This window comes from Lycorma delicatula, chromosome 4, assembly GCF_047948215.1.
Source record: "Lycorma delicatula isolate Av1 chromosome 4, ASM4794821v1, whole genome shotgun sequence".
Taxonomy (NCBI): domain Eukaryota; kingdom Metazoa; phylum Arthropoda; class Insecta; order Hemiptera; family Fulgoridae; genus Lycorma; species Lycorma delicatula.
In genome coordinates this window covers 45,672,725-45,697,425 of record NC_134458.1, presented here as the reverse complement: position 1 = coordinate 45,697,425, position 24,701 = coordinate 45,672,725, and the positions used below count along the sequence as shown (strand labels likewise).

The following is a 24,701-nucleotide window of genomic DNA, read 5'->3' as shown; positions in this document are numbered from 1 at the left end:
TATTTCTAAGGGCTAAATAGAAGGCTATGAGTATACCAGCAGTTCTATCGAAAGCTTTTCATCCGTGTACTGTCTGATTGACTCATAAGACGACACAGCCAAGAATACTATACATAGACATGTTGTGAAAGTAGATAAAAAGCCTTCTATTCGAACCCTACCTAAAGGAAATCTCTGTTTTTTATATGTATGTTCTGTTTTTTATATGTATGTAATTGTTCTGTAAAAAAGTGTTAATTGAAATAAAATAAGTGTTCTTTTAAAATATGTGTTAATTGTTCAATATATTTAGAATATAAAACGTTTTGTTCATATTTCATCAACTTACTTGGCTAATTAATGTCAACAAATTAAATAATTTTCTTTTTACATATGAAAGGCAATAAAAATGTAAAGTTAAAAACAAGTCTAAAATAAATATAAAAAAATTTAGGTTTAATATGTAATACTATTAACTCTTCCTTAAATTTGTTTACGACTCGTGACACAACAGCCTTCGTTTGAACGCAGACAAAAAGGTCATCAAAGGATTAGATATGTTATTGTAGAGAGCAATCCTTTTCCATGGGAAAAACCATATGCGACTGTCTAAATACCCCTCCCTGTGTTCTGTTTTGGTGTGTAGTGATGCCATTATCACACGATTTTCTACGCTGTTCTTGAGATGCCGAGGGAAATAATGTGAATGTGCGTGTATTATCTAATAAAACGTATGCCGATTATTATAATCGATAAAATGCTGTACAGTATGTTAAGAAGTTCCAAACAGCTTAGTTGTATATGAAATAACGGTGGTATGCTTTAAGCACAACTGTTTTGTAATGATCAGTAAAATTACCGAAGGGATTTTTAACATTAGGCAAGTTCACGAACGTTTAGCGAAATAATTTGAATACGGTCAATCTTATACTAATATGGGAGTAAAAATATTATCTAAACCACAATGCAGTTAAATTATGCAATAATATATAAAATACTTTTTTATTTTTTTTCATGTAAAATATATCTTTTTAATCAACCAATCGTTAAAGTATTTTTTTATTATGAAAAGAGTTATTTAGTTTTAAATATTGTATTTTATTACCATTTATTAAAAAGCCTATAATTTTCTGTTAGTTTTAAAACTTTATAGAAAAAAAAAATTGCAAATTTCACATAAATTGACTTTTATGAGATAAATCTGACTGTTAGGTGAATTATTTAGCAACTTTTTAAAACAAGATACTTGTACGCGTGTGTTTGTGTGTGGCCGCACGCTCCAGGATGTGGTATTGTGTTTTATTTTTTGTAAAGGTTCCTTCCAATAGCCGTTGGATTATAATAATTTAGCTGTTAATTCATGCGCCTTTTTATTTTTTTTTACTATTATATTATTTTCTATGTTATAAAATAATTTTTTTTTGTATAACATTAATAAGAAAAAACCTCGGTACTTATGTATAAACATACTTTCATTTTCCTGGTTGAGTAGTCATATATGGTAACCCAAGATGACAATTCTCAAGAGACCATACATGGGTGTTATAGCGTTGAAAAATTTCTATCACCTCCTGTTTTTGTCTCAGTACATGAGAATACAATAAACATAGAAGGACATCCCCTTGTGTACTCTGCAAAAAATATACACAAATAAAATGTACAGTTTATATAACGATTCTATTCTAGGGGATGTGCGTATTTTTACGGGAACATTGTACTTACCAGTACATGTATTCTTGTTATTGCTTTTTATTACGTAATCATTACATTATATTTATACCATGTTTCATTGTTTTATTGTTTATTAATATTTTTACGAATTACTTTTATAGTTTTTTTCAAGAAAACAGATGAAATACTTTTAATTTATCGGCTAAAATATATAAGCTTCGAAAAGTTTTTAATTAGTATTTAATTATTATACAATTTTGAGCAAACTTTTTTACGGTAGAATAAATCAAAAACCTAAATAAAAAATTAATAAAATAGTTAGAATTAATGTTCTCGACAAGTTTAAATTTATTGCTACCCTGAAAATCATGAAAAAGTAAAATATAAACGGGAAACTTCCATTTTTTGGACTGCATTACTCCTGGAACGGAAAGTAACATAAGTGTATAATGCGAATAGATAACGTTACTTCTATAGATTATAGACCCTTTGTCCCTTGCTGACAGGTCATTTTTAAGATATAGCGGTTATATGTTTTATAATGATTATTCATAATTTTTTAATAGACCATAAGCAGGGTTACGTTTCGATCCTTCTAAATCAGATACTTCTTTAAATGTTGGCGTCAACAACGAAATATTCATTATTTTCTGGCTTAATTTTCTTTAATTTTTTTTTCTCTGAAAGCCATTATGACGTTAGAACAGAGGATGATGTAGTAAAATTGCGACTAAGGGGGGGGGGGGGTCCGTGTTTTAATTATTGTTTAGCTAACTCCCAACCTGTTAATTAAGTTTCGGTTGAGTAGATCTTTAATTGGTTAGAAAGTAACGAAAACCTAATTGTAAAAGGTCTTTTATATATAAAATCTAATTCTTTCGTCTTTTATATGTCTTCTTCGTAAATCGATTGAAATATACTTCTTTGCTTATTTTCTTCTCTTTTCTAATTTGATTCTCCACGTGTATTTTCATATTACTTCTATTTCATTGATAAGAATTAAAAACCGCTACCGTCCTGATAACTCGAATTTAGAGAAAAATTATTATTTTTTTTTAAAAAAGTGTTATCTAATTTTTACAAATGAATATCAAACTCGCATACATTTCCTGATTTTCATGAAAAATCTATACCAAATTTCTTTGAGTAAATGGTCATTATGCCTTGCTTTATCGTAGAAATTTCGAGAAATATTTTCGTAAAATGTATATACAAATTTTTTTTAATGAGCTTATCACAATTTTTATTACACACCAACAATTTTTATTCGTCGATCGATTAATTTGAATTAATTTAAGAATGTCTGAAATATTTATAACGGTTAAATATGTGTTTAAAATATTTCTAATAAAAATTGTTGAGAGAAAAAAATAAATACTAGCCACAGTGACGTCAACAGTCATATTACTATACAACAGATATATCGTCTGTTAACAACGATTAAATAATTCCATAGATATGACAGAGATAGTATGTTCGATATGTTATCTAGCGGACAGAACATATAGTACAATGATTAGAAAGGGTAACTGTTTTAACTGTGTGGTATTTGCGATGTTGCTTACTTGTGTAGCCGTCGCATATTGTAAAGAAGAAAAAGGTAGTTACAAAATTACAGACAATAATAATATTCAACAAACTGTAGCTACATCATCTCCTACTGGATGGTGGTCAAGATTATGGCATCCATCAAAAAGAAATTGTGCGCGACGTAACGAACCGGTATGATTTATTATGTTTAATATTTTCACTCGTATTAAAAGTTGTGATAATATATGATATATTACTATGATTAGATAAGTCTTTAGATAAAATATTAAATGTAATTATTGAATATATAACAAATGTTGCATGCTTAAATATATTTTATTAAATTACTAAATGTAGGTAACGAAATAAAATTTCAGATGCTATAAATATGCCTCCTTGGCAGCACTGAATTTTTTTTTTTATCTAGTATATCATATTTAATAATTATCATTCGGCTTTCCGTAGATTATCTATAACTTAAGTAATATATATATATGTCTAAATCTGTTTGATGTTTAAAAACGTTTTAGGTGACTCGTCCCCGATCAGAAATGTCTATATATTTCGCTAAGTAAATAAATAAAGTAAAATATAGATAATTTTCAACTTGTTTTGTCCAGAACCTTGTTATAACGGGTTCCATTCCTTTCTTTGTATAAATAAAATTGTTCTTAATAAAAATAAAAATGTATCCATGTTTTATTAACTTAAGTCATGTCTTTTTATTTTTTTTTATTAGTTCTGAGCAGTAAATGACGTTAAACTTTTATTTTTTGTCATCTACTTTACATGCATCCTAAATAATAAAAAATCTCAACAAAAAAAATAGTTTTTCAACAAAAACGTGTATTGGTTAAATGAAGAAAAAAGAATTTGATAACCCTTTCTGTTTTAGAAGAGAGTAATTATTACTTTAAACCAGGGTTATTATAATCTTTGTAGAAATTATTTTTGGAAGAATAGAAAGTATACATAGATAAAAATTCCATAAATTATTTAAATCACACCAATATTTTTTACATAATTCTGGTAAAATACAAGTAGTTCTGGAAAAAACCAACCTCATTACCACCTCAAACCACCTCATAGTGAATTTTACACATTAGGCTTTGCAATAAAATTGAATTATTAAAGTGAAAAAAAAAGATCGGACTTGTCAGTCAAAATTGATTGTAGAAGGTACGACTAATGCCAAAAATAAAGGACATTCAAAGAGCTACCTCCACTCTGCACGTTTTTCGTCATTGTTTTATATTTTTCATTTTTTAAACGTTAGAATAAATAAATAAAAAGTATTATTATTTAATATTTAAAAAGTAATATATGTATAAAGATGCGGTAACTCAGTGAGTCAGTGCTAAGAGTCGGTGCTCGTCCATAACGGCAGTACTGGTTACCTGGTTACAGTAAATTCGTTATTTATATTATTGTTCTGTCTAATAAAAAGGAACCTTGCTAAAAAATTTATTAAAAATCGGAAAACGCGTTTACTCATAACTCTGTCACTAATAAACAAACAGACGAAACGCCAAAAGGTCCAGTTAAAACAGAACCTTTCTTTTCTTGATTAATGAAATAGAAAAACAAGAGATAAATATTAAAAATTAAAAAACACTACCGTTGACCAAAAAAAATTGCTCTTTTTGTTCTGGTTTGGTTCCATTGTGATTTTGTATTATACTAGCAAATATCTCTTTCGAATTATTAAAACCGGAGGATCGGTCGCGAAGATATAACTTTTCCATATAACTGTGATCAGTTACATCGAAAGCGTACCTGATGCATGTAAAAGTTAACCTTCAACCTATCCCGTCAGAATTTTGAAAATCAGATAATTCTTTCCAGAGATATTATAAAAGGAACCCACTGGACCTCCCAAAACGTCGGCCCAGGGGCATCCCGTTTGTTACCAGTTGATGGTGATGATTGGTCTAGCCTCGCACGAGGTGGTCGCATCACCTCACCACTCTAGCCTCACACTCAGTCCCTACGAAAGCCCATTATTATTAAACAGAAAATTAAAAAAAAAATTATTTAATATTATTTTATTTTATTTAACGTAAATTTATTTCTATTACTTTTGTAATGTTATTCATTCGATTGATTTGAATCGATCAGTTCAAACCCACCTCAGACAGTGATAGAGGCTCACAGTTCACAGTTCATTAATTCAACTCATTAAAGTTTGTGCCTCAATCGGCAAATCTCAACTACTACATATATATATATATATTTATTTATATATGTACATACATTTATATATTTTATATTTATTATATTATATTTATATTTAGGCTATACACATGTATATAACATATGACACTCTCGATAACGGAAGAATTCCATCGCGGGGTCATACATCTAAACTGGTTCGGCCGTTGAGCTGCTGCGGTGGAAGAAACATAAATACATACACCTTAAATACATTACACTCCTTTTCGGTCAGTCATTAAAAAATCACTTCATAAATAGAAATACAAAACCGACATAGATAAAAGTTACTAGCTGGCTATATTCCTACATTGAATGTTTTTTGTTCAGTTTCATAAACGCACTTCACAGAGTAATGGGAGCTTAATTTAAAATATAGAAGGATTTTAGCCACTTGGTTCCCTGAAAATAATACCAAAATTTGGGTCAGAACTGGGATTAATTAAAAATTTCTTCCTTTATTATTCAGCCCAATAAAAAACGAAATTATGGGTCGGAATTATCCCTTTTTTCTAACTATTGATAGACTGAAAGTCTTTGAATGATAAGATATACCGATAGGATTAAAAAATAAAATTGCGTATCTTTTTTTTTGTAAAACAAAAAACTACTTCATCGAAGAAAATATTATAAAATGTAATTAATTATCCGATCCACTCAAGTATGTTTATTCCCAATATATAAAACTATATTATTTTATGCCCAACATGAACGTGATATAATAAAAAAATATTCTATATTCTTTTTAGAATTTTCTTTTTTTTCTTTTTTTGTCTTCAGTCATTTGACTGGTTTGATGCAGATCTCCAAGATTCCCTATCTAGTGCTAGTCGTTTCATTTCAGTATACCCTCTACATCCTACATCCGTAACAATTTGTTTTACATATTCCAAACGTGGCCTGCCTACACTATTTTTTCCTTCTACCTGTCCTTCCAATATTAAAGCGACTATTCCAGGATGCCTTAGTATGTGGCCTATAAATCTGTCTCTTCTTTTAATTATATTTTTCCAAATGCTTCTTTCTTCATCTATTTGCCGCAATACCTCTTCATTTGTTACTTTATCCACCCATCTGATTTTTAACATTCTCCTATAGCACCACATTTCAAAAGCTTCTAATCTTTTCTTCTCAGATACTCCGATCGTCCAAGTTTCACTTCCATATAAAGCGACACTCCAAACATATACTTTCAAAGATCTTTTCCTGAAATTTAAATTAATTTTTGATGTAAACAAATTATATTTCTTACTGAAGGCTCGTTTAGCTTGTGCTATTCGGCATTTTATATCGCTCCTGCTTCGTCCATCTTTAGTAATTCTACTTCCCAAATAACAAAATTCTTCTACCTCCATAATCTTTTCTCCTACTATTTTCACATTCAGTGGTCCATCTTTGTTATTTCTACTACATTTCATTACTTTTGTTTTGTTCTTGTTTATTTTCATGCAATAGTTCTTTTTAGAATATTTTCTATGTATTTTTTTCTTCCAGTTGGTTATTTCATTTTAAACAGTTGATCAGATTTGAATGAAACTTATGCTTTTGCAATGCTTAATAATGAGAAGGTTTGACAGCCAAAAAGGATTTTCTAACTTTTTAGATTCTACGAAATCCACATACGTGGTTTATGTAATAGGATCTTCTTTAAAATTGTATCTTTTTCGACAAAGTTTAAGCTATATTTAATATTTTCTCGTACATCCTTAGTCTGACAATTTTTTTTTTTGTTTAATTTTTCATGGGATCTCCTCTCCATTCTAGTAAAACTTTTTGAAACTTCTCTGAAAAATACCTAGATTTTTTTTAATAATCTAACGAATTAGACGCTTGTATATATTTGGCTTTTTGTTTTATTTTTTCCATCAATATATGAATATTGATGGAAAAAAATTAAATTTATATTTTATTTTGATTTATTAAATAATTCAATATTATTCGAATAGTTTGAAGTACTTCATTTCTTTCTATTGTATGTCTTAGCTTCAACATATCTCTTACATTCTATACTCGGATATCTTCTCTATGATTAATAAGAGTAGGTTACTTTTATAAGAATTCATTAAAAGTTAATTCTAGCTATCAGTTGTTTTGCGCAAATTGCTAAGTTATGCAGACCTCACATGCTTCTATAGTTTAGGAACATAAACTCTAAAGGTATCTAATTTTAAACTAAATTCTATATATTTTTATGCGTAAAAAGAGATTTGGACAACCATGAGTTATTTTTTTGAGCTGCTTAATAATTATAGAGCTGCTTGATAAGTTTTTGGTCTATTTATTGTAACTAATTCAAAGCTAGCGACCGCCTAGAAAAACGTTGATTTATGTAAAATAAGTGAGAATTGAAATCTGTGGTATATTTAAAATAAAAGTAACTTACTATCCATTTTTATTTGCGAATTTAGAGTAGAACAGATGTGTTACAGAAATTCTGAATATAGCCAAAACAAAACTATTTTATTGGGTTTTTTTTTTTTTTTTTTGCTTATTCTGCCTTCTATAAACTTCTTAGAAAAAATTATTTCGACGCAATTTTTCATCGACGTAAGTGGTTCAAACAAAATTTTTTAAAATCATATTTTTTTTAGAAAATGTAACTTTCTAACATTACACGGGTAAAATTTAACTTGGAGCTAACCTTAATGTAGATTTTAACATTATAGTTGACCCATTTTTATTATTCTGAGTTAACAATAACTTTTATTTATTCATTGTAACCAAAAGAATCCTTTTTGAAAGAACATACAGCGTATAAATTTACTGGTTTAGCTAGTTATTCGATAAAAACATATTAAGCTTGTGTATTTGTACAGTAACCAGCTTTAAGATGATTTCACGTAAGCTAGAAAGCGAACGATTCTATTTCCGACCACCAGACCGCGTTTGTTAAAATTTTAAATAAAATGATTTTCATATTTGAATAATATGAAACTTCAAAATCATATTTTTGAAGTATATTGATCTACTTAGTAAAAAATGACGAGGTAAGATACAACATTTCATTTAGGCTATATATGGAATAAAATACAAAATTCGATCTCAGTTTATAATAGGAATGCCTATAATTTTGGGTACAGCTAAAGAGAAAGTTATGAATTTATAAAACAAAAAGTATTTTTGTGACGTTTAAAATTATCTTAGGGTACTCGACAAGGATTAAGTAAGTAACTGTATATCCAGTCGGGGGAAATTTTTTTAAACTGTTTTTTTACAATTTTTTTTAACTTTTGTAGTACAAACTCATTTTGTTGTAATATGAAGTACAACTGATTAATATTTTTAAATCCAACATCAAAATATTTGGACATCTTTAAGCTGAAAAAAAGCGATTTTTTTATTAAAAATATTATGTACTGTTTTTTAAAAATTCAAATAATTGAATACAGTTTTTATAAGAAATATAAAGAAATTATTTTTCAGTAATATTTTTAAAATTTTAGATGTTAAAAACTTTTGAAAAAAATTATTGTAAGTAAAATTATTTAGACTGATTTTTAAAAAAAAAAATTAATAGTTAAAACTTTATAAAGTTCCAAATGTAAAAGTAGCAGTTAAATTCTTAAATCAGTTGCTTACTTTCCCTGGACTTTAGGGAAGACCAACAATAGTTTTATCTTACAGTCTCTGTATCACACAAAGTCGTAACTTTTTGTTAATGATAAATTCAATTTACGAATAATACTTTTATGTGATTAACGTTTGCCTACTCTACTCAGAATCTGTATATTTAATTGTATATCTGAATACAAATATTTACTCGCGTAGAAATAAATGGGTTTTTGGTAATACGAATTGAATTTTGTATTAGCATATATACATGAAAAAATATTTCTAAAGCAGTAGTTTATATTCTATAATGCTACATAGTTTTGTAATTTTTATTATAATATTTTGTGCCTACCACACAAACTAGTTGCATTTAGTTTAGAACGATTGTGATATTTAAAAAGGAATATTCAAGTTCACAAGCATTCTTATCTGGCTTCGGAGAATTTTTGAGATTTGAAGTAATACAAAGTTCAGATATTGTAAACGTTTAATATAGGAACCGATATTAATTCATTTGTCCGTGAAAGTAACAGTAAAATAAGTCATTAGGTATTCGTGAGGTAGATGCTTATTCTATTATCCGACTAAACGCAGAGGGTATCTTTAATGATTAATAAATACAGCACGGAACATGTGGGTCGGTATACGGGTTGTAAATTAAAAAAAACTTTTTTTTTTGTACATAAAAAAATTACAACTTTCCTCATCAGTCACTTGACTGGTTTAATGCACTTCTTAAATATTTATTACGGCTTTGTACTAATCTCTTAGTTTCAACATATTTGTTACGCCCAGCATTTTCAACTATTTTCTTTACATATTCTAACTTTGTAACTATTTAAGCTTTAACTATAAACATGTACTTTTTCCGTTATGGTGAAATTAACTAACCCTGGATATCTTAAACTCTGCCTTGTCAACTAGAATTTCGACAAAGAATTTCCTCTAGACTTTTTTCTTGAACGATTCATTGATAAAAATAATTTCGAACTTTTAAACCTACTTGATTTTCAGTATTCTTCTGTAACAACAATTTTTTTCCTCTTGTAACAAAAGTGCTTTCCGCATTAGGTTTCCTGTTGTCCATGTTTTACTACTAGAACTAAACTCTGTACAAGTATTATTCTTATTATAATTTTTGTTGTTGTAATCTTTAATTTTATATTTGAAACTAACAAATATATTTTCTTAATAAAGGAGACGTTTCCTCAAAAGTTAGAGGTTTTTATATTTCTTATTTTATTTATTTTTATTTTTTTTAATTTAAATCGTTTTATCGGGTTGGAAACTCTTCCAACTTTTACAAAAGCGTTAGGAGGTAATTCTGGATTACCCGGCATAATAAAAGTTCTATGAATTTTTAAATCTTTTTAGGTTTTCGTCTTGAATTTAAATAAATCTTTTTTTCTCAACGTGGCAGTATAACAATTGTTTGGAATCTTTTTGCAGAAGTAAGAAGTAATTTTAAAAATATTGCCACACGTTAAATTTTGTTATGGAGTAACTTTATGTTAAAATTTTTATATTGAATTAAATTTTATATATCAGAAAAAAATACCTAAAACACACAAAAAAAATTTTAAAGATTTTTTAAGAAATTAGATTTTAATATTTAAAAAATTTTAAATTAAGTTTTTATGAAATTTTAATTTTCTAAGAATCTTAATTTTTTTTAAAAATGTTACTTTTAATTGGTTCTATGGATCAATGTATAAAATTTTTGGTAATGATAAAAATTATTTGAAAAATAATTAATTGTAATAAATCAGGAACAATTTAATAAATAATTTGCTAATATATTTTTTTAATTTGATAAAAACTTCAATTGCTTCTAACTGATTAGATAAATATCATGAATGATTTTATTAGAGGGGAGTCAGTTAAATGCATCATATCTCAACAAGAAACGAAGGTTTATCAGTTTGTGGAAAACTTTTCTGCGAAGTTATTGCATTTACTCTACTTGAGATACATACAAAAATGTTACCAGTTCCTGTTAGAGTAATATTTTTCTTCCATAATGTTTGAGTGTTATTTATTTTTAATTAACTATAACATGAATGGTTCTTATTTTTAATTTATATAAACAACGTAAATTCAGATTATTGCTAAAAATGTTTCTTTAGCTGGACTACCATTTAGTTAATTAGTTTTTTTTTTGTTTTCAGTGTTTCAATTATAAAGAATGCTGTTTTGGATTAATATGTGAGCCGACTAAAAGGAATACGTCAATAGCGTATTGTAAGTTCCCCGTGGGTCCAATCATTCAGGAAGTGGGTAATTTCCTCGTCTTTAGAGAAATGTTGAAAGGAGGCCTTCTATTGTTCAATGCCTTGTGAGTACCTTTATCTTTCTGAAATACCTTTTATACTTATATCCGTTCTTTTCTCTTCTCTTACTAACTAGTTGAACTTCTCAATTTTTATCAACTTTTGATAAAAATAAATTAAATTTAAGTTTTTTTATTATTACTAATTTCTTTTGAGCTTATGATATTGCCATATAAACTTGAAGCTTTTGCGTCGGATATATGAAAAAGGAATTTTGTAGGGTATGAAAAATGCCACGCCTGATCGAGATTCGAACTCGGGACCTCCAGATGAAAGTTCGACACGCTACCACTTCACCTCGAAAATGATTATTAATTAATTTATTTAATTTCACGAGAAGTTATTAAAATTAATTATATTATTATGACACCTCAATATCAATAAAAAGAATCTAAAAAAAAATTAAAAGTCAAAATATATTCCAAGTTTGTTTGCTAGTTATTTTCTTTATAATTTCCAAAACTTTAATAGTTTTTTCAATAACTGGAAACACTGCAGCGTGAAATTATCCAGTTTCTGACGAAAAGCTTCCTTATTAAAAATACACACCATAATTTATTGTAAAAAAATTATATGATACACCACTTGCATTAAAATGTAGATTGAATCCCCAATCCTCACATTAGCTAAAGATCGTTAAATAAAGGAGTTTCATTTTTTAAACATGAAATAATATATATATATTTTATCATTAAAAAAATGTGTATGTGTGTGTGTAAGCGCGTGTGTAAATAAAATGATGGTACTGTAGAATATGGTTAAAATTTTAAAGAATATCTTAAGAATTTGATTGTCTGTACAGTACAAGTACCTGTAAAAATGAACACTGGCATAAATGAACAAATCAACAAACAACCTTTCGTTGTTGCCAATTATATGTTGTCTATAGACCACATGAATGTGAGTGTATGACATGCCTGCATGTAAAGGCCTATTAATAATTACTTTTGATAAATTCATAAAATCAAAAACTATTTTTTATAACGTTTAAAATGCAAGTAGAAAAATGTCTGTGTAATTGTTTAGGCTAAATATGTTACGACCAGAGTCAAAATTCTATCCGTTTTTGATTTCTTCGTTCTATCAAGGCAGTAGCTGAGATAGCTGCCCAAATCCATATATATAATTATATTATTATTATTAATTATTATATATATATATATATATATATATATATATAATTATTATTATTAATTATTATATATATATATATATATAATTTTTGTTTCTACTAAATATACCTCTGACAAGGTCAGAGATATATTCTCCAGAAGGTAAAATTACAGAATTAAGTTATCTCAACCTTGAATACAATTCTATAAGATGAAAGACGTTTTACAAACAAGAAATTAGATCAAATTTTAAGTAAAATTATTTTACGAATAAATATTTTATTCTAATTGCTACATAACTGTAAATTATATAGATGTTATTAGGAATGAGTACATATATTTCTTCACGTATGAAAAAGAAACTGCCCCAGCATATATATGTACACAATATAAAAACATTTCCATAATAGGAATCATTTTTCGAAGTCATTTTTAGTGAACATCATAAATCCTCTTATCGCATTTATTTTGTTTTCCTCTATCTCATCAGGTGCCTCTCCTTTAAGCGAAATTTTAAACATAGAAAATAACCAAAAATCGCAGGGATCCTTATCTGATGAGTAAGGAGTCTGCTGAAATTGTTTAAACCCGTGTTTTTCCAAGAATCTTTAGATACTTTGTGATGCATGGACTAGAGCGTTGTTGTGAAGATTCTCCAATCGCGATTTTCCCAAAGTTGTTGCGCAGAACAACATCTCTTAGCCGACGAAGAACAGTGATGTAATTCTCTTTATTGATAGTTTATCCTTGTGGAGCATATTCGTGATGACTCATGCCTTATTAATCAAAAAACTGTTAAAGCATGACCTTAGTGCTGTCTTGAAAAATCATAACCCATGGATAAATATTGATTCGAGGCAAGATGAACTACTTCATTTCACTGTCAGTATTATAAAAGAGGATATTAAGGCTAGCAGCACACCTATTAATTTAATCCTAACGTCTTTAACTTTCAATAAGTGTGTGTAATATATCCATTAAAGGACTAATATCTACGGGGGAGTGTCTATTTTCTAAATCATAACCGGATTTGTATTAGTTGTCATTGTACATCTTTTAATGAAATTTTTATTTTTTAACTGAAATCTTGTTATTTTAATTAATTTTTTGTAACTTATTTTGCTGAGTAATAAATTAATTTTTCCTGTTTTTTTTTTTTTTACATTTTTAATTTTATACTACACATATTGTTTCAGAGCGTACTAACCTTAGTAACAACAGTATACTAACAATACACTTACATCATGGATTTTTTCTCATCATACTGTACACTACCAAGATATTAATATCAAAATCAAGAATTTTAACCATTATTTTCAGAAATTAAACTTCGATTTCAATTTTATTTTTGTTTGACGTCAACAACTCTGGATGAAAAAATAATTAATCATTAGAATAAAAACTCATATGTATATTCATTAAGTTATTATTTCATAATAAATTTTATTTTAAAATATATTTTAATGTATTATATTAAACATAGTATTATTCATTCGTAATTATACTTATATTTATATATGTTTTTAAAGTACATAAAATAACCATTTTATTTTTCATGGATTAGCTTGACGAAATGTGGTTACAATTCTTTAAAAAAGCAGATTTAAACAACTTTTTAGGAGTAAAAAATTAAGATTGAGTGTTATTTTCTTCCCTTCCTATTATTATTACTCTACCATCCGTAGTTGACGCGTTTTGGAGTACCTTCATTCTCAAAACTACTTTTAACAATGACTTCCCGTATTGGAATCGTCAAACAAATAACGATTTTAAACTCCTCCCGCTTCCCTTCTTTAAGTTAAAAATTATTTAGAAAAAAATTATTTCCATTTATTAAATAAGATTTTTATTTCATTTCTGATTTTTCCAACATCTTCAGGATTGATAAATCCAAAATCTATTTAGAAAGAGGGTCTTTTTATAAGAGATTTAAACCACTTTTTCACTTTTTTTTATTCTAATCTACATATATATATATATATATATATATATATATATATATATGTAAGAAATCAGTATCCTCTCACCTTTTGCATCAAATTATACATGTCAATATTGTATAATTTGATGCAAAATTAATATCAGATTAATATCTGAAATATGAATATCAAATCAATCGTTGTCCCCTTAATGGGATGGACCAGTCAGAAAGTTGGTAACCAATAAGGTGAGACAAAACTTAAAGAAATCTTAGATAATCAAATCTTATAACCGATTGTTTATAAGTCAGTAAGCCGACTGATTTAGCGCAATGAAAAATTATTTTGATTTATATGAGTTTGTCTTCTCTATCTGATATTTATATACATACATTTAAATTGTGTAGTTTGTAAGTGAATATATTAATGAAACGTGAAACGACATAAATAAATTATTACTTAAGTAAAATAAAACATATATATATATATATATATATATATATATATATATATATATATATATATATATATATATATATACACTTTTAACAGATATACTTGATCTTGTTAGTTATTTAAAACTAGCATTTTCGACAATCACTGTAAACTATTTGTCGTAATCGGCGTAGGCTAATCTAAAACTAATGGAACAACATTAACATTTTTAACAGTTACATTATGTAACTCGGAAAGAGACTCCTGGTATTTAAAAAAAAAAATCCATATTTATTCTCGGTAGGCTAAAAATAAAAACCAAAAAATAAAATTATACAGTACATTATGTTAGTAAATAAACTAGTTTAAAGTTATAACAAGAAACCTTCTTTGGAAAATAAGTTTTTACGCCTTTATTGGTAATACGTTTATAATTTTTTCTTAATATTAATAGGAAGTAGCGCAGGTTTTAGTCATTTTTAATAGCATATTAGAAAATTTCCAAATCTGATAATAGCATATCTGTTTTACTATTCTATTTTATTTTAATAATTAAATTCTTTTGTAAATAAGTACCTAAGTATTTTATTTCGTTTTATTACCACTCTTTCAAACAGTATGAATATGTATTTAAACCTCAGTTACTTTTATTAAAGGTTCTTTTTTAAATAGCGGTACCGGGTTAAAAAAAATCTTGAATTAATATGAATATTTAATACTTACAAGTAACATTATTTTACAATTACATTGATATTTCATTCATTTTTATATGTTATGGAATATATATTTTTTTTAAATCTTAAAATTTAATGTTTATCTCTCAATTTTTCAAGTATCACAACATTCGAATTTTACACCGTTTTAAAAGAGTTACAGATAATTTAATGAATGTTCCTTCAAAAGGTTACTACAATATTATACCCTCTTGGATCTTTGTTTTTTTTGGGGGGACAGTCTCAATAGACTGTCCCAAAAAAAATTATTCTACATGTTTCTGTGCAGATTGAGAGGAAACGTGGCTGGTAGGAGATGAAAATGTGTTGATATGGTAAGTACAATTAAGCCAATGCCATGTCATGTGGGGTTTATTTAGGGTTGGTTTGCACGTACGCTTTCTCCCATTATAGCATACTCTGTTCATCCTCTTCATGGTAGATGTCAACATGGCTAAAGGCATTACAAATAAGATTCTGCTCTTTTTTTTATGCTAGAATAAATATGACAAGCAGTAGCCTATTTAAAAAAAAATAATAATAATAATAGATTTTAAAAATCATTACAATAGTTGATATTTCCAAATTAACTATTTAAAAAAATCAATGACGGTTTTTATAATATTGGGAAGTCTTTATCCTCCAAAAGTAGTTTGACTGAGATGACGTAGAGAGTTTTCAGCAAACTTACTTATATGTTAAATAATTTCTCAAATAAAATTTGTTTCATTATCTCTTTATTTAAATTCATTTACCACATCTGAACTCATTGTGAGGATAAGACGTCGGTTTTTAACAAGATTTTAAACTTCAGATTACTTCATCACTTTTTGAAGTGATCTGGAGGATTCTACACCTCGATCTCTTCCTGACCTTCATTAAGCATCTTATTGCAGTCAAAAACAAATGCCGGTATTATATAATCATAGTAAAGGAATTCATTTAATAAATGAAAACAATTTACAAGTAATGTTTGAAGTTCAAATGGTGCTTTGATTTTTAGATTACTGTTATTCTGGTAACAGAAGAAGGAAATATGTTCTTGTAATTGTACATAACGGTAATACAAAGATGAACAGCGAAAACTTATGAAAAAGTTTAATCGTAATTTTTTTACCTTCATTTTGCTTCCACGCTTTTTACGTGTAAAAAAACGTTATAAAAATATTATACATACTGTTATAATTTGAATTTAATTCTATTTTTATATTAAAACACGTTTACGACCAAAAAATGTGGTTCGTAATTGGATTTTTTTCATCTTAAACAGCTTTAAATGTTCCCTACTCTAACTTAAAATTTACAACGGTTTTCATTACACTGTGTTGCATTATTCTAAAAAAAAAGGTTCAGGCATATTTTGTGATCTAAATCTGACCCGATGAAATTTTGAATTTTACGGTTAAAATTCTGATTTTCTTTTTGAAATATGGAAGGTTTTCCTATTATCTCATGTGATTTGAAAAGTGGTGTTATTAAATTTATTAAAATTATTTAAAAATCGATAAAAATTATACGAATTTTATTAATTTTTCAGCAGGTAAAAGTAGTCCGTTGTTTTAAAAATATACTGGTTCTTTTTATTAAGAGTATTATTCGTTAAAGGATAGTTTTGAAATACAGGAACGATTATTATTAATAAATGAGAAAACACGATTATATTATCTAGTGTATATTATAAATATAACGCAGCAAGTACAGCTGGAAAAATACACCCATTTCTTTTCATTCAGAAATATTATAATGAACCTCTACAGAACAATAACAAACGTGAAATTTTTTTAAATAAGGAAGTGTAATTTTTATTTGGCCATTACATTTTTAAAATGACTCGAATATTATTATATTGTTGTATATTATTATTGTTACCATTCGTCTGTAAGACTCATAACCGGCTGGCTGCCTGGTGCTTAACAGCAATTGGAAGGGGAAGTGGAAAACTTTATTCTTACTGTTCGAGAAATTAGACATTAAAATTCACTACACTAGCGATATTAAATTAATATGACCCTCTCTTGTCATAATTTTAACGATCATAATAATCGTATTTCTTTAATATTAATGTTTCTCTCTTTTAAAAGCTACTTCGTCCATGAGCAATATATATATATATATATATATATATATTAAATATATGCAGGGTGATTCAGGCAGAAAGGAAAAAAATTGGAAATTGATTCTAGAGCTTGAGATAAGAAAAAAGTTAATATAAACATATATCCAAAAATGCTTTGTTATCCAGTTATGAAACTTTGTCCAGATTTAAGTTCACCCGGTGAAATGAGATGAAATTTTTAAGGCGATGTATAAGGGGTACGCCTAGTGGTTTATTAAATTTTTTTTAACCTGAAAAATCGAATAAACAGATTACAGAACTGTATCTCCCGTAATTTATTTGATATCCAACTTAAAACAGAAAGATGCGGTGACAAAACCACTTTTTTTTTTAAATTTGAAGTACTATTTTTACATGATTAATAAATGGTTAAATGCGTAATTTTATCAAAACTTGTAGAAAATTTAATTGTAAGAATATTGATCTAATAAAGTCTATAAAAAACAAAAAACCTTTCCTATTAAAACCAGAAAAAAAATTAACAGAAGAATGTTATGAATATGAAAAATTTAAAAGAGCTGTTTATAGTAGTAGTTCCAAATTGTGAAGTATTTTGTAGAATTTTTAATAATCTTCGTGAGAATGGTACTCTTCCCAGTGCTCACGTTTCATCTGAACATCAACCGTTACAAGGTGATGAAAAGGAAGACATTCTTCAGATGATAACAGCATTGTCCTACAATGAGCACGCGAAGAATCTTTATACGATTCAACACCCCACAAAGTTCAGTATGGAGGACATTACATGCTCATGGACTGCGTTCTTATGTTAAGTTTAAATCTCCAGCTTGGTGATCATGCTATTCGACTGCAGTTTTGTGAGTGGGTTAACAGTAATCGCCATTTAATTCCGTTCATACTATTTTCGGATGAGGCTACTTAGCCTCATGTAAAGACATAAACAAAACATAGAATTCACATCGGTGGTCTAAAGAAAGCCGACTTGATGTAGTTGAATCAAATTTCCAGCAACGATTTTCGGTGAACGTTTGACATAATATGATCAACCAACTATTAGGCCCTTTCATACAAGAATAACGTGTCACTGGGAGAAATTATCTGGGTTTTTAAACAATGCATTTCTTATAGTGCTTGAAAATTTCTCATTGGGGAAACGGATTGATATGTACCAGCAGCTTGTTGGAGCACCAACATATTTCACGAATGAAATAATTCTTAAATGAAAAACTTATTGGTAAACGGACGTAAAGAACCGGTAAATTGGCAAACTAGATCACCGGACCTTTCACCATTAGATTACTATTTATTCAACTGGATGAAATGAGAGGTATACAGGAAAAACGTAGACACACGTGATGAAATGTTCGCTCGCATTCTCAGTGCTGCTGTCCTAATCTAGAAATCGCAAAGATGAATCATTAGGTTGATGACCAAAAATGTAAGGAAACGAGTTGAAAAGTGAATCGATTTGAAAGGTGAAATTTTTGAACAATTATTGTAAATTAATACGATATAAATCAAAGTGAGTATTTAAAAAAAATAAATTATAGTATTTTAATTTTTTGATGGTCAATTTTATTGTATTAAAAACAGCTGTTTTTAATTTTTACAATTTCATTACATTTTTCTCTTAAGGTTTTTTTTTTTTTTAATAACAAAAGTTTTTTTTTATTTTTCATTAACTTTATTAGGTCAATATTCTCATAATTAAATTCTCTACAAGTTTAATAATAAAATTTAGCATTAATTAGTCGTTTAATAATTTTATACTTCAAACCTAAAAAAGTGTTTTTTTGTCACTGAATCTTTTTATTTACGTTGGATATCATGAAAACTACGGTAGATTCAGTTCTGGGACTTGTCTTATTCGATTTTGAGGTTAAAAAATTTAATGAACCGTCAAGTTTACCACTTATACAACCCCTTAAAAATTTAAGTATGACCTCATTTCACCGGGTTGAAATGATTTCCGTCTTCGTAAAGGATGCCTGTAGGCCTGCTTTTTGAACTCTGTTAACTCTTCTATCTGCGCTATTGTTTCTTTCTTCTATTCAACTGAAAGAGCCAGGTTGTCAACAAAGGTTAAGCATCTTATTTTGACGTTTCGGTTTTTGGATCCGATATTCGCACCGTCGCTTTCATCTGTCAAAAGGTTTTCATTATTTTCTCAAAAATAAAACTCAATAAGTCTTGTGATAGTTCACCCTGATTCAATCCTGTTGCTTAAAAAGCAACCTTAATTTTAAATCTGTCGCCAGAATAAAAAGTACCAGGTCGACATTGCCCGAGACTTCTCGATCAAGTTATGGCAGGATAATACGATTTTTCCTGCGTTAAATAATAGCAAGCTGGCCTCAGTGCAAATTTTTAGCGTAGAATATCACGTTAACTAAGTGAGGTTTTGTGTTTACGTTCAACCAGAAAATCGTAATTGTCTTTGTATGAGCGATTTACCCGACGATAGCGAAGCTATCGCCTTTAGAGGTTCTTGTCTCATTTGGGATCTTGGGATTCAAACGGGTGGGACATATAGTCACGCGAACTAATATTCAGAATAATGAACTGGAACTGGTACCCCGTATCCTATCTTTAACAGTGGAAAGAAGGTGTCGAATTTCAACTTCTTAATCAAGAAAAAGCAGGAGACCAGTTTTACAGAAACTCTTCTGTCACCTAATAAAACTAAGTACCATAAGAATCATTCTATTATCTGTCATTCCTGGTTACGTGTTTCAATTGGAAAATAGTACTCAAAACGCATTTTCCTTAAGAAAACACCTCGTAGGGTGTTCGATTTTCAGAAGGCATCTGATACGACCAGGAAGCATGGAGTTTTGAAAATAATAAACGCTTAAGACTACAAGATATCTTCACATGGTAACGTCAGTTATCTATTAGAGAAAGCAACGAATACATGCTGACAATGTTCATCAAACAAAATCATTTTTAATCCTGAAAAGTTGAAAATAATTTTGTTCACGTCCTCCTGTCGATGAAAAAAAATTTTTTTTTTTTAATTTTCTTTGTAAATTATGTGTTTTCATGGTGGAAACAATTTTCAACTAATGTCAAAGGAGTCGGTGCTAATATACTATAACCCGTACCATAAAAATAGAATTTTATAAATTTTTTAGCTTCTAACTATTTCAGGCTATCGAATTTACTTTATTTTATTATTTATTTTAACTTATCACGACGAAAATAGTTTCCGACTTTTACCCTAGAGATAAAGTAGAGGGTTGCAAAGGTCAAATTACATAGCTATTTTATTACTTTTGAGGTGTTTTAGTATAAGATCTATATATAAATTTTGAGAGTTCAGTGACATTCTTGCCAGCTTTTTTAAATCAGTATTTATAACGTAAAGTGAAAGTATACAGAATCATTTATTAAAAAGTACCTCTTTTACTACTGAGCATCTTCCAAGTATATGCGATTAAATTATTATGAATATTACATTAAATTATGAAATATATAAAATATTCTATCGAACTAGGTCTCTCGAACATTCTATCGAATATTCGATCGAACTTACTTGCATATAAAAAAATTAATAAACTAAAATTAACAGCAATTTAGTTTTTATTTTACCTTTAATTTAATGTTTCATATATATGTTATTTAAATTTTTATATTATGAAATAAATTTCCTACATAAATTGGCATATATTAGTTTGTGTGTTCCCGCTTGCTTTACATATTCTTGTGATCAGATAAGTTTACTGCTTTACTGGTTTATAGCTAAACTAACAGACTACCTATCCTTTTTCAGTGATGATCTATTAAACTGAAGTATATATCTTGAGGTTTTATATTACTTTTTGTGTCGTTACTTCCGTTTTGGAAATTTATTTCACAAAATGATAAAAATAATAAATAAATGACACCTGGGTAACAGGAAAGGTTTATTTTTTATTTTTTGTTATATGAAATAGAAAATTTCAGTTTTATTTAGAGTCAAGCACACGCGCTCGCGCCCGGGCACGCACGCACGCGCACACGCGCGCGCGCGTACAAAAATAAAATGGTTGTTTTTTGTTATTGGGAAGAATCGAGATGAATTTGCTTGAAGTATTTCTGATGAACTGTCTAACTTTTATGTAACCTTAACGAATGTACGCAATTACCACACCAAAGAATGACAATAAGCCAGTGGACTGTTCTTATAAGGCTTTATTAAGTCACATACCGTCTGTACCGTATCATCACAGGTAGATAGATGCCTATTGTTTAGTGGCATCATCCTTACACTAAAGTGCACCAAACTTAAAGTTAACAATCAGTTGTCACTTTGGTAGGCCACAGTCCAACTTGTATACCTGCATATCTTCTTGGGTAGCAGAACAGATTCTGTTGCTAATCTCTCAATTGTATTCCCAGATGCTAATTAAAGCCAACCTCGCACTCATCATGTCTGAGCGATGGACTCGAGAATCAACACTTCTTGCCACCAGTTGGACTCCGTCAAGAGCGAAGGAGTTTTTCGGAGGGGGACCGGTTCAAAGTCGACTATAGGTTTTGCCCTCATACCTTAAGCGGTACATAATACTTGGATGTGCCTAACCGTAGATACGTGGTTCCACTCACTCTGGTCAGATTATACATACGCATCTACTTTGTCGTATAATCGAGCTTCGTGCTTTCAAAATTCAGTCCCCTAAAAGATACTGGACTCTGGGAGAGAACGGATTATAATCCTATAATATACAAATTAAATATTTTCATGTACACATTATTCTCATCCTCTACTGTATTTCCTAGTTACTGTTTACAACTGTTATCAAAGTTACTACCACCCGGTTTAATCCAAATTTCTGTGTAAAACTTGATTTTTACTTGTAAGAAATTGTTACTATACCATACCTGGCGACTCTACATCGCTAATATACCGGAGAAAGACGTGTTATTTGATGAAGTATAATTAAAAAATGATATTTTATAATTAGTTGATTATATATACATATTTAATGATCTTAGGGAATTTATATTACTTTATTGGAAAATCTCATATAAGAAAAGGTGATACTATTTTTTTCTGTCTTCTTATAGAAATGCAAACACGCATTTCTTGATATTTAAATAATTTCATATTAAAATTGTTATTTATTTCTCCTTTTGAAAATAGAAATGGAGTTTTGATTGGCTATAACTTCCGTATTTCCTATTTCCTACACTTCATTTGACTTTTATCCCTTTACACATCATTCTTGTTAAAATTGTAAACAGCTCTTATTTATTTATATTATCTATTTTTTTTTTTTTTAACAATGACATTCTGTACTATACCAAACATTTTTTTTTTCAAAGTAAACAGATGCCTGATGTTTTGAATACATTAAAACAAACTAGTCGTCCCTTGCTCTCATCAGTGTTATTATTACAAAGTAATGTTATATATTTGAAAGGATCGGCTAAAAATTGACTCTATTTAAAATATGTCTCACTCCCAACCTCCTTGTTTTTCTCTTTTCTTTTCTACTACAGGTAAAATGCGTGCTGAAAACCTATTTCCAGTCCATCTATACGTTCTACTGGATGGATCGGGCTGATTTTTTTTATTCTGCTTGGAATGCCCGCAGATATATCATCAAGCATCGATGGACCTTAACAGTTATTTTCCTGTAATAATCTCGGAAAGTTCCTGAGTTAAAAAATAAATGATAATTTCTCAGAGGAGACTCAAATTTAGGGCCCGATGACGCTTGATGACGTACCTGAGGTTCATTTTGAGAAGAATGATCTAGTAGGACGCTCACACGGAATTGAAATAGGTTTTCAGCTCATTTTTTTAATATATAAGATCTTCTCACTTGCTTCGTTTATTATAAATAATATCGTAATTACAGTATGTTTTAATGATATTCAAATAAGAATTTCCTAATTTATAGTGATGTGTAAACTTAACTTTCTCAAAACCATTTATTTTGAAGAATTATAAACATTTGTCACGTAACACCGTAAATTTTACAATTGTTATAAGTTATGTTGTAAATTTATAATATAGTCTGCTTTTTTATCTAAATTCGAGGATATTTTTTTTAAATTATCACAATATAATTATTTTGTAGTCGTATAATAATTATAATATTATAGCATAATAATAATTATTGTGATTTATTAATTGTTTTAAATATGATGAACTGGAAAATTAATGTAATTAGAATAATTATTTTTCAGCCAACTTTTATGGATATAATTTCTCTTTTTAATTTATTGCACTAATAAACGAAACTGTTTCGGTATTACTTTATACAGTTCTCTTTGATTTTTAACGGCCGTGTCCATTCATCATATAAACGTATCGTTAAATTATAAATCGTACTTTATTTATATCACTGAATTTACAATATTTATTATTTTTATTCGCTGAAAACGGAAGAATATTTATTGTATGTAAAGATAATAAACAATATGTATGAAAGAATATTAAATGATTTCTAAATAAATATATTGTTCGTAATAAATTTTCAAAATTTCAGAAAATTATTGCAGGCTAATCAGATTTTTCAATCTTAAATTAAAATGCTTCGAAAAAGAATAAATATCTGAATTATTACTCAATGTTTTGTACATTAATAGCTGATATTTTTTTCTTATTATTTATTATAATTTAAATTTAAAATGAGTCTGTATAAGGCAAAACAAGATTTTTTTCTTGTAATTATGAATGTGACACACATGTAAAGCACCTATAATACAATAATCTCCTTCCAATTTGTTTTCTATGAGAGTAAAGATGCCCTCTTTACAATCAATTCTTGTAATGTAAAGATAAACGTATAACTTGTGCTAAATTTCATTTTCATTTCAGATTTGGGTAGTGGTGATGAACATGACTTGCTGGTACCACAGAATAAACAACAAAGATATAAAAAACCATTTCCCACCTGATTTACATTATTATGCTTGGCATGGAATGCTTTTATACTTAAATCTCTTAAAATGAAATAAAATTCAATGGCTTATTCTCTTTTTTTTGTAACTTATGGATATTACTTATAAATTGTGTTCTATGCACGACATTTTTTCAACCTGAAAGAAAATTTTATAAGGGAACGAACGAATGATTAACTTCTAAAGCCAAAAATGTAAAAGGCTTACTAAAATGTTTAAAAATTTTGATTAATTTAGTTCATCAATTTATACGTTTTCAGGCAGAGAAGACGCAAAAA

At 28.2% G+C, this 24,701-nt stretch overlaps 1 protein-coding gene across 4 annotated transcripts; it reads left to right on the top strand.

The window, feature by feature from the left end:
• Window positions 1–3,098: 3,098 nt before the first annotated feature.
• On the top strand, window positions 3,099–24,494 carry LOC142322845 (uncharacterized). 4 transcript variants are annotated; one of them, XM_075361923.1, is made up of 3 exons: window positions 3,099–3,372; window positions 11,112–11,278; window positions 24,341–24,494. In XM_075361923.1, exons 1-3 carry the CDS (start codon window positions 3,109–3,111, stop codon window positions 24,348–24,350), a joined length of 441 nt encoding a protein of 146 aa, XP_075218038.1. In that variant the 5' UTR covers window positions 3,099–3,108; the 3' UTR covers window positions 24,351–24,494. The 4 variants fall into 4 exon arrangements, 3 of the variants coding, with proteins under 3 accessions (XP_075218038.1, XP_075218037.1, XP_075218040.1); XM_075361922.1 differs by lacking the exon at window positions 24,341–24,494 and adding an exon at window positions 13,582–13,843 and having other exon boundaries at window positions 3,108–3,372; XM_075361925.1 differs by lacking the exons at window positions 3,099–3,372; window positions 24,341–24,494 and adding exons at window positions 10,814–10,944; window positions 13,582–13,843.
• Window positions 24,495–24,701: the final 207 nt, after the last annotated feature.

Coding starts and splice junctions, on each gene's coding strand:
- LOC142322845 (XM_075361923.1), top strand. CDS start 3,109: ATGACAGAGATAGTATGTTCGATATGTTATCTAGCGGACAGAACATAT. Junction 3,373..11,111: donor GTGCGCGACGTAACGAACCG/GTATGATTTATT, acceptor TTTTGTTTTCAG/TGTTTCAATTATAAAGAATG.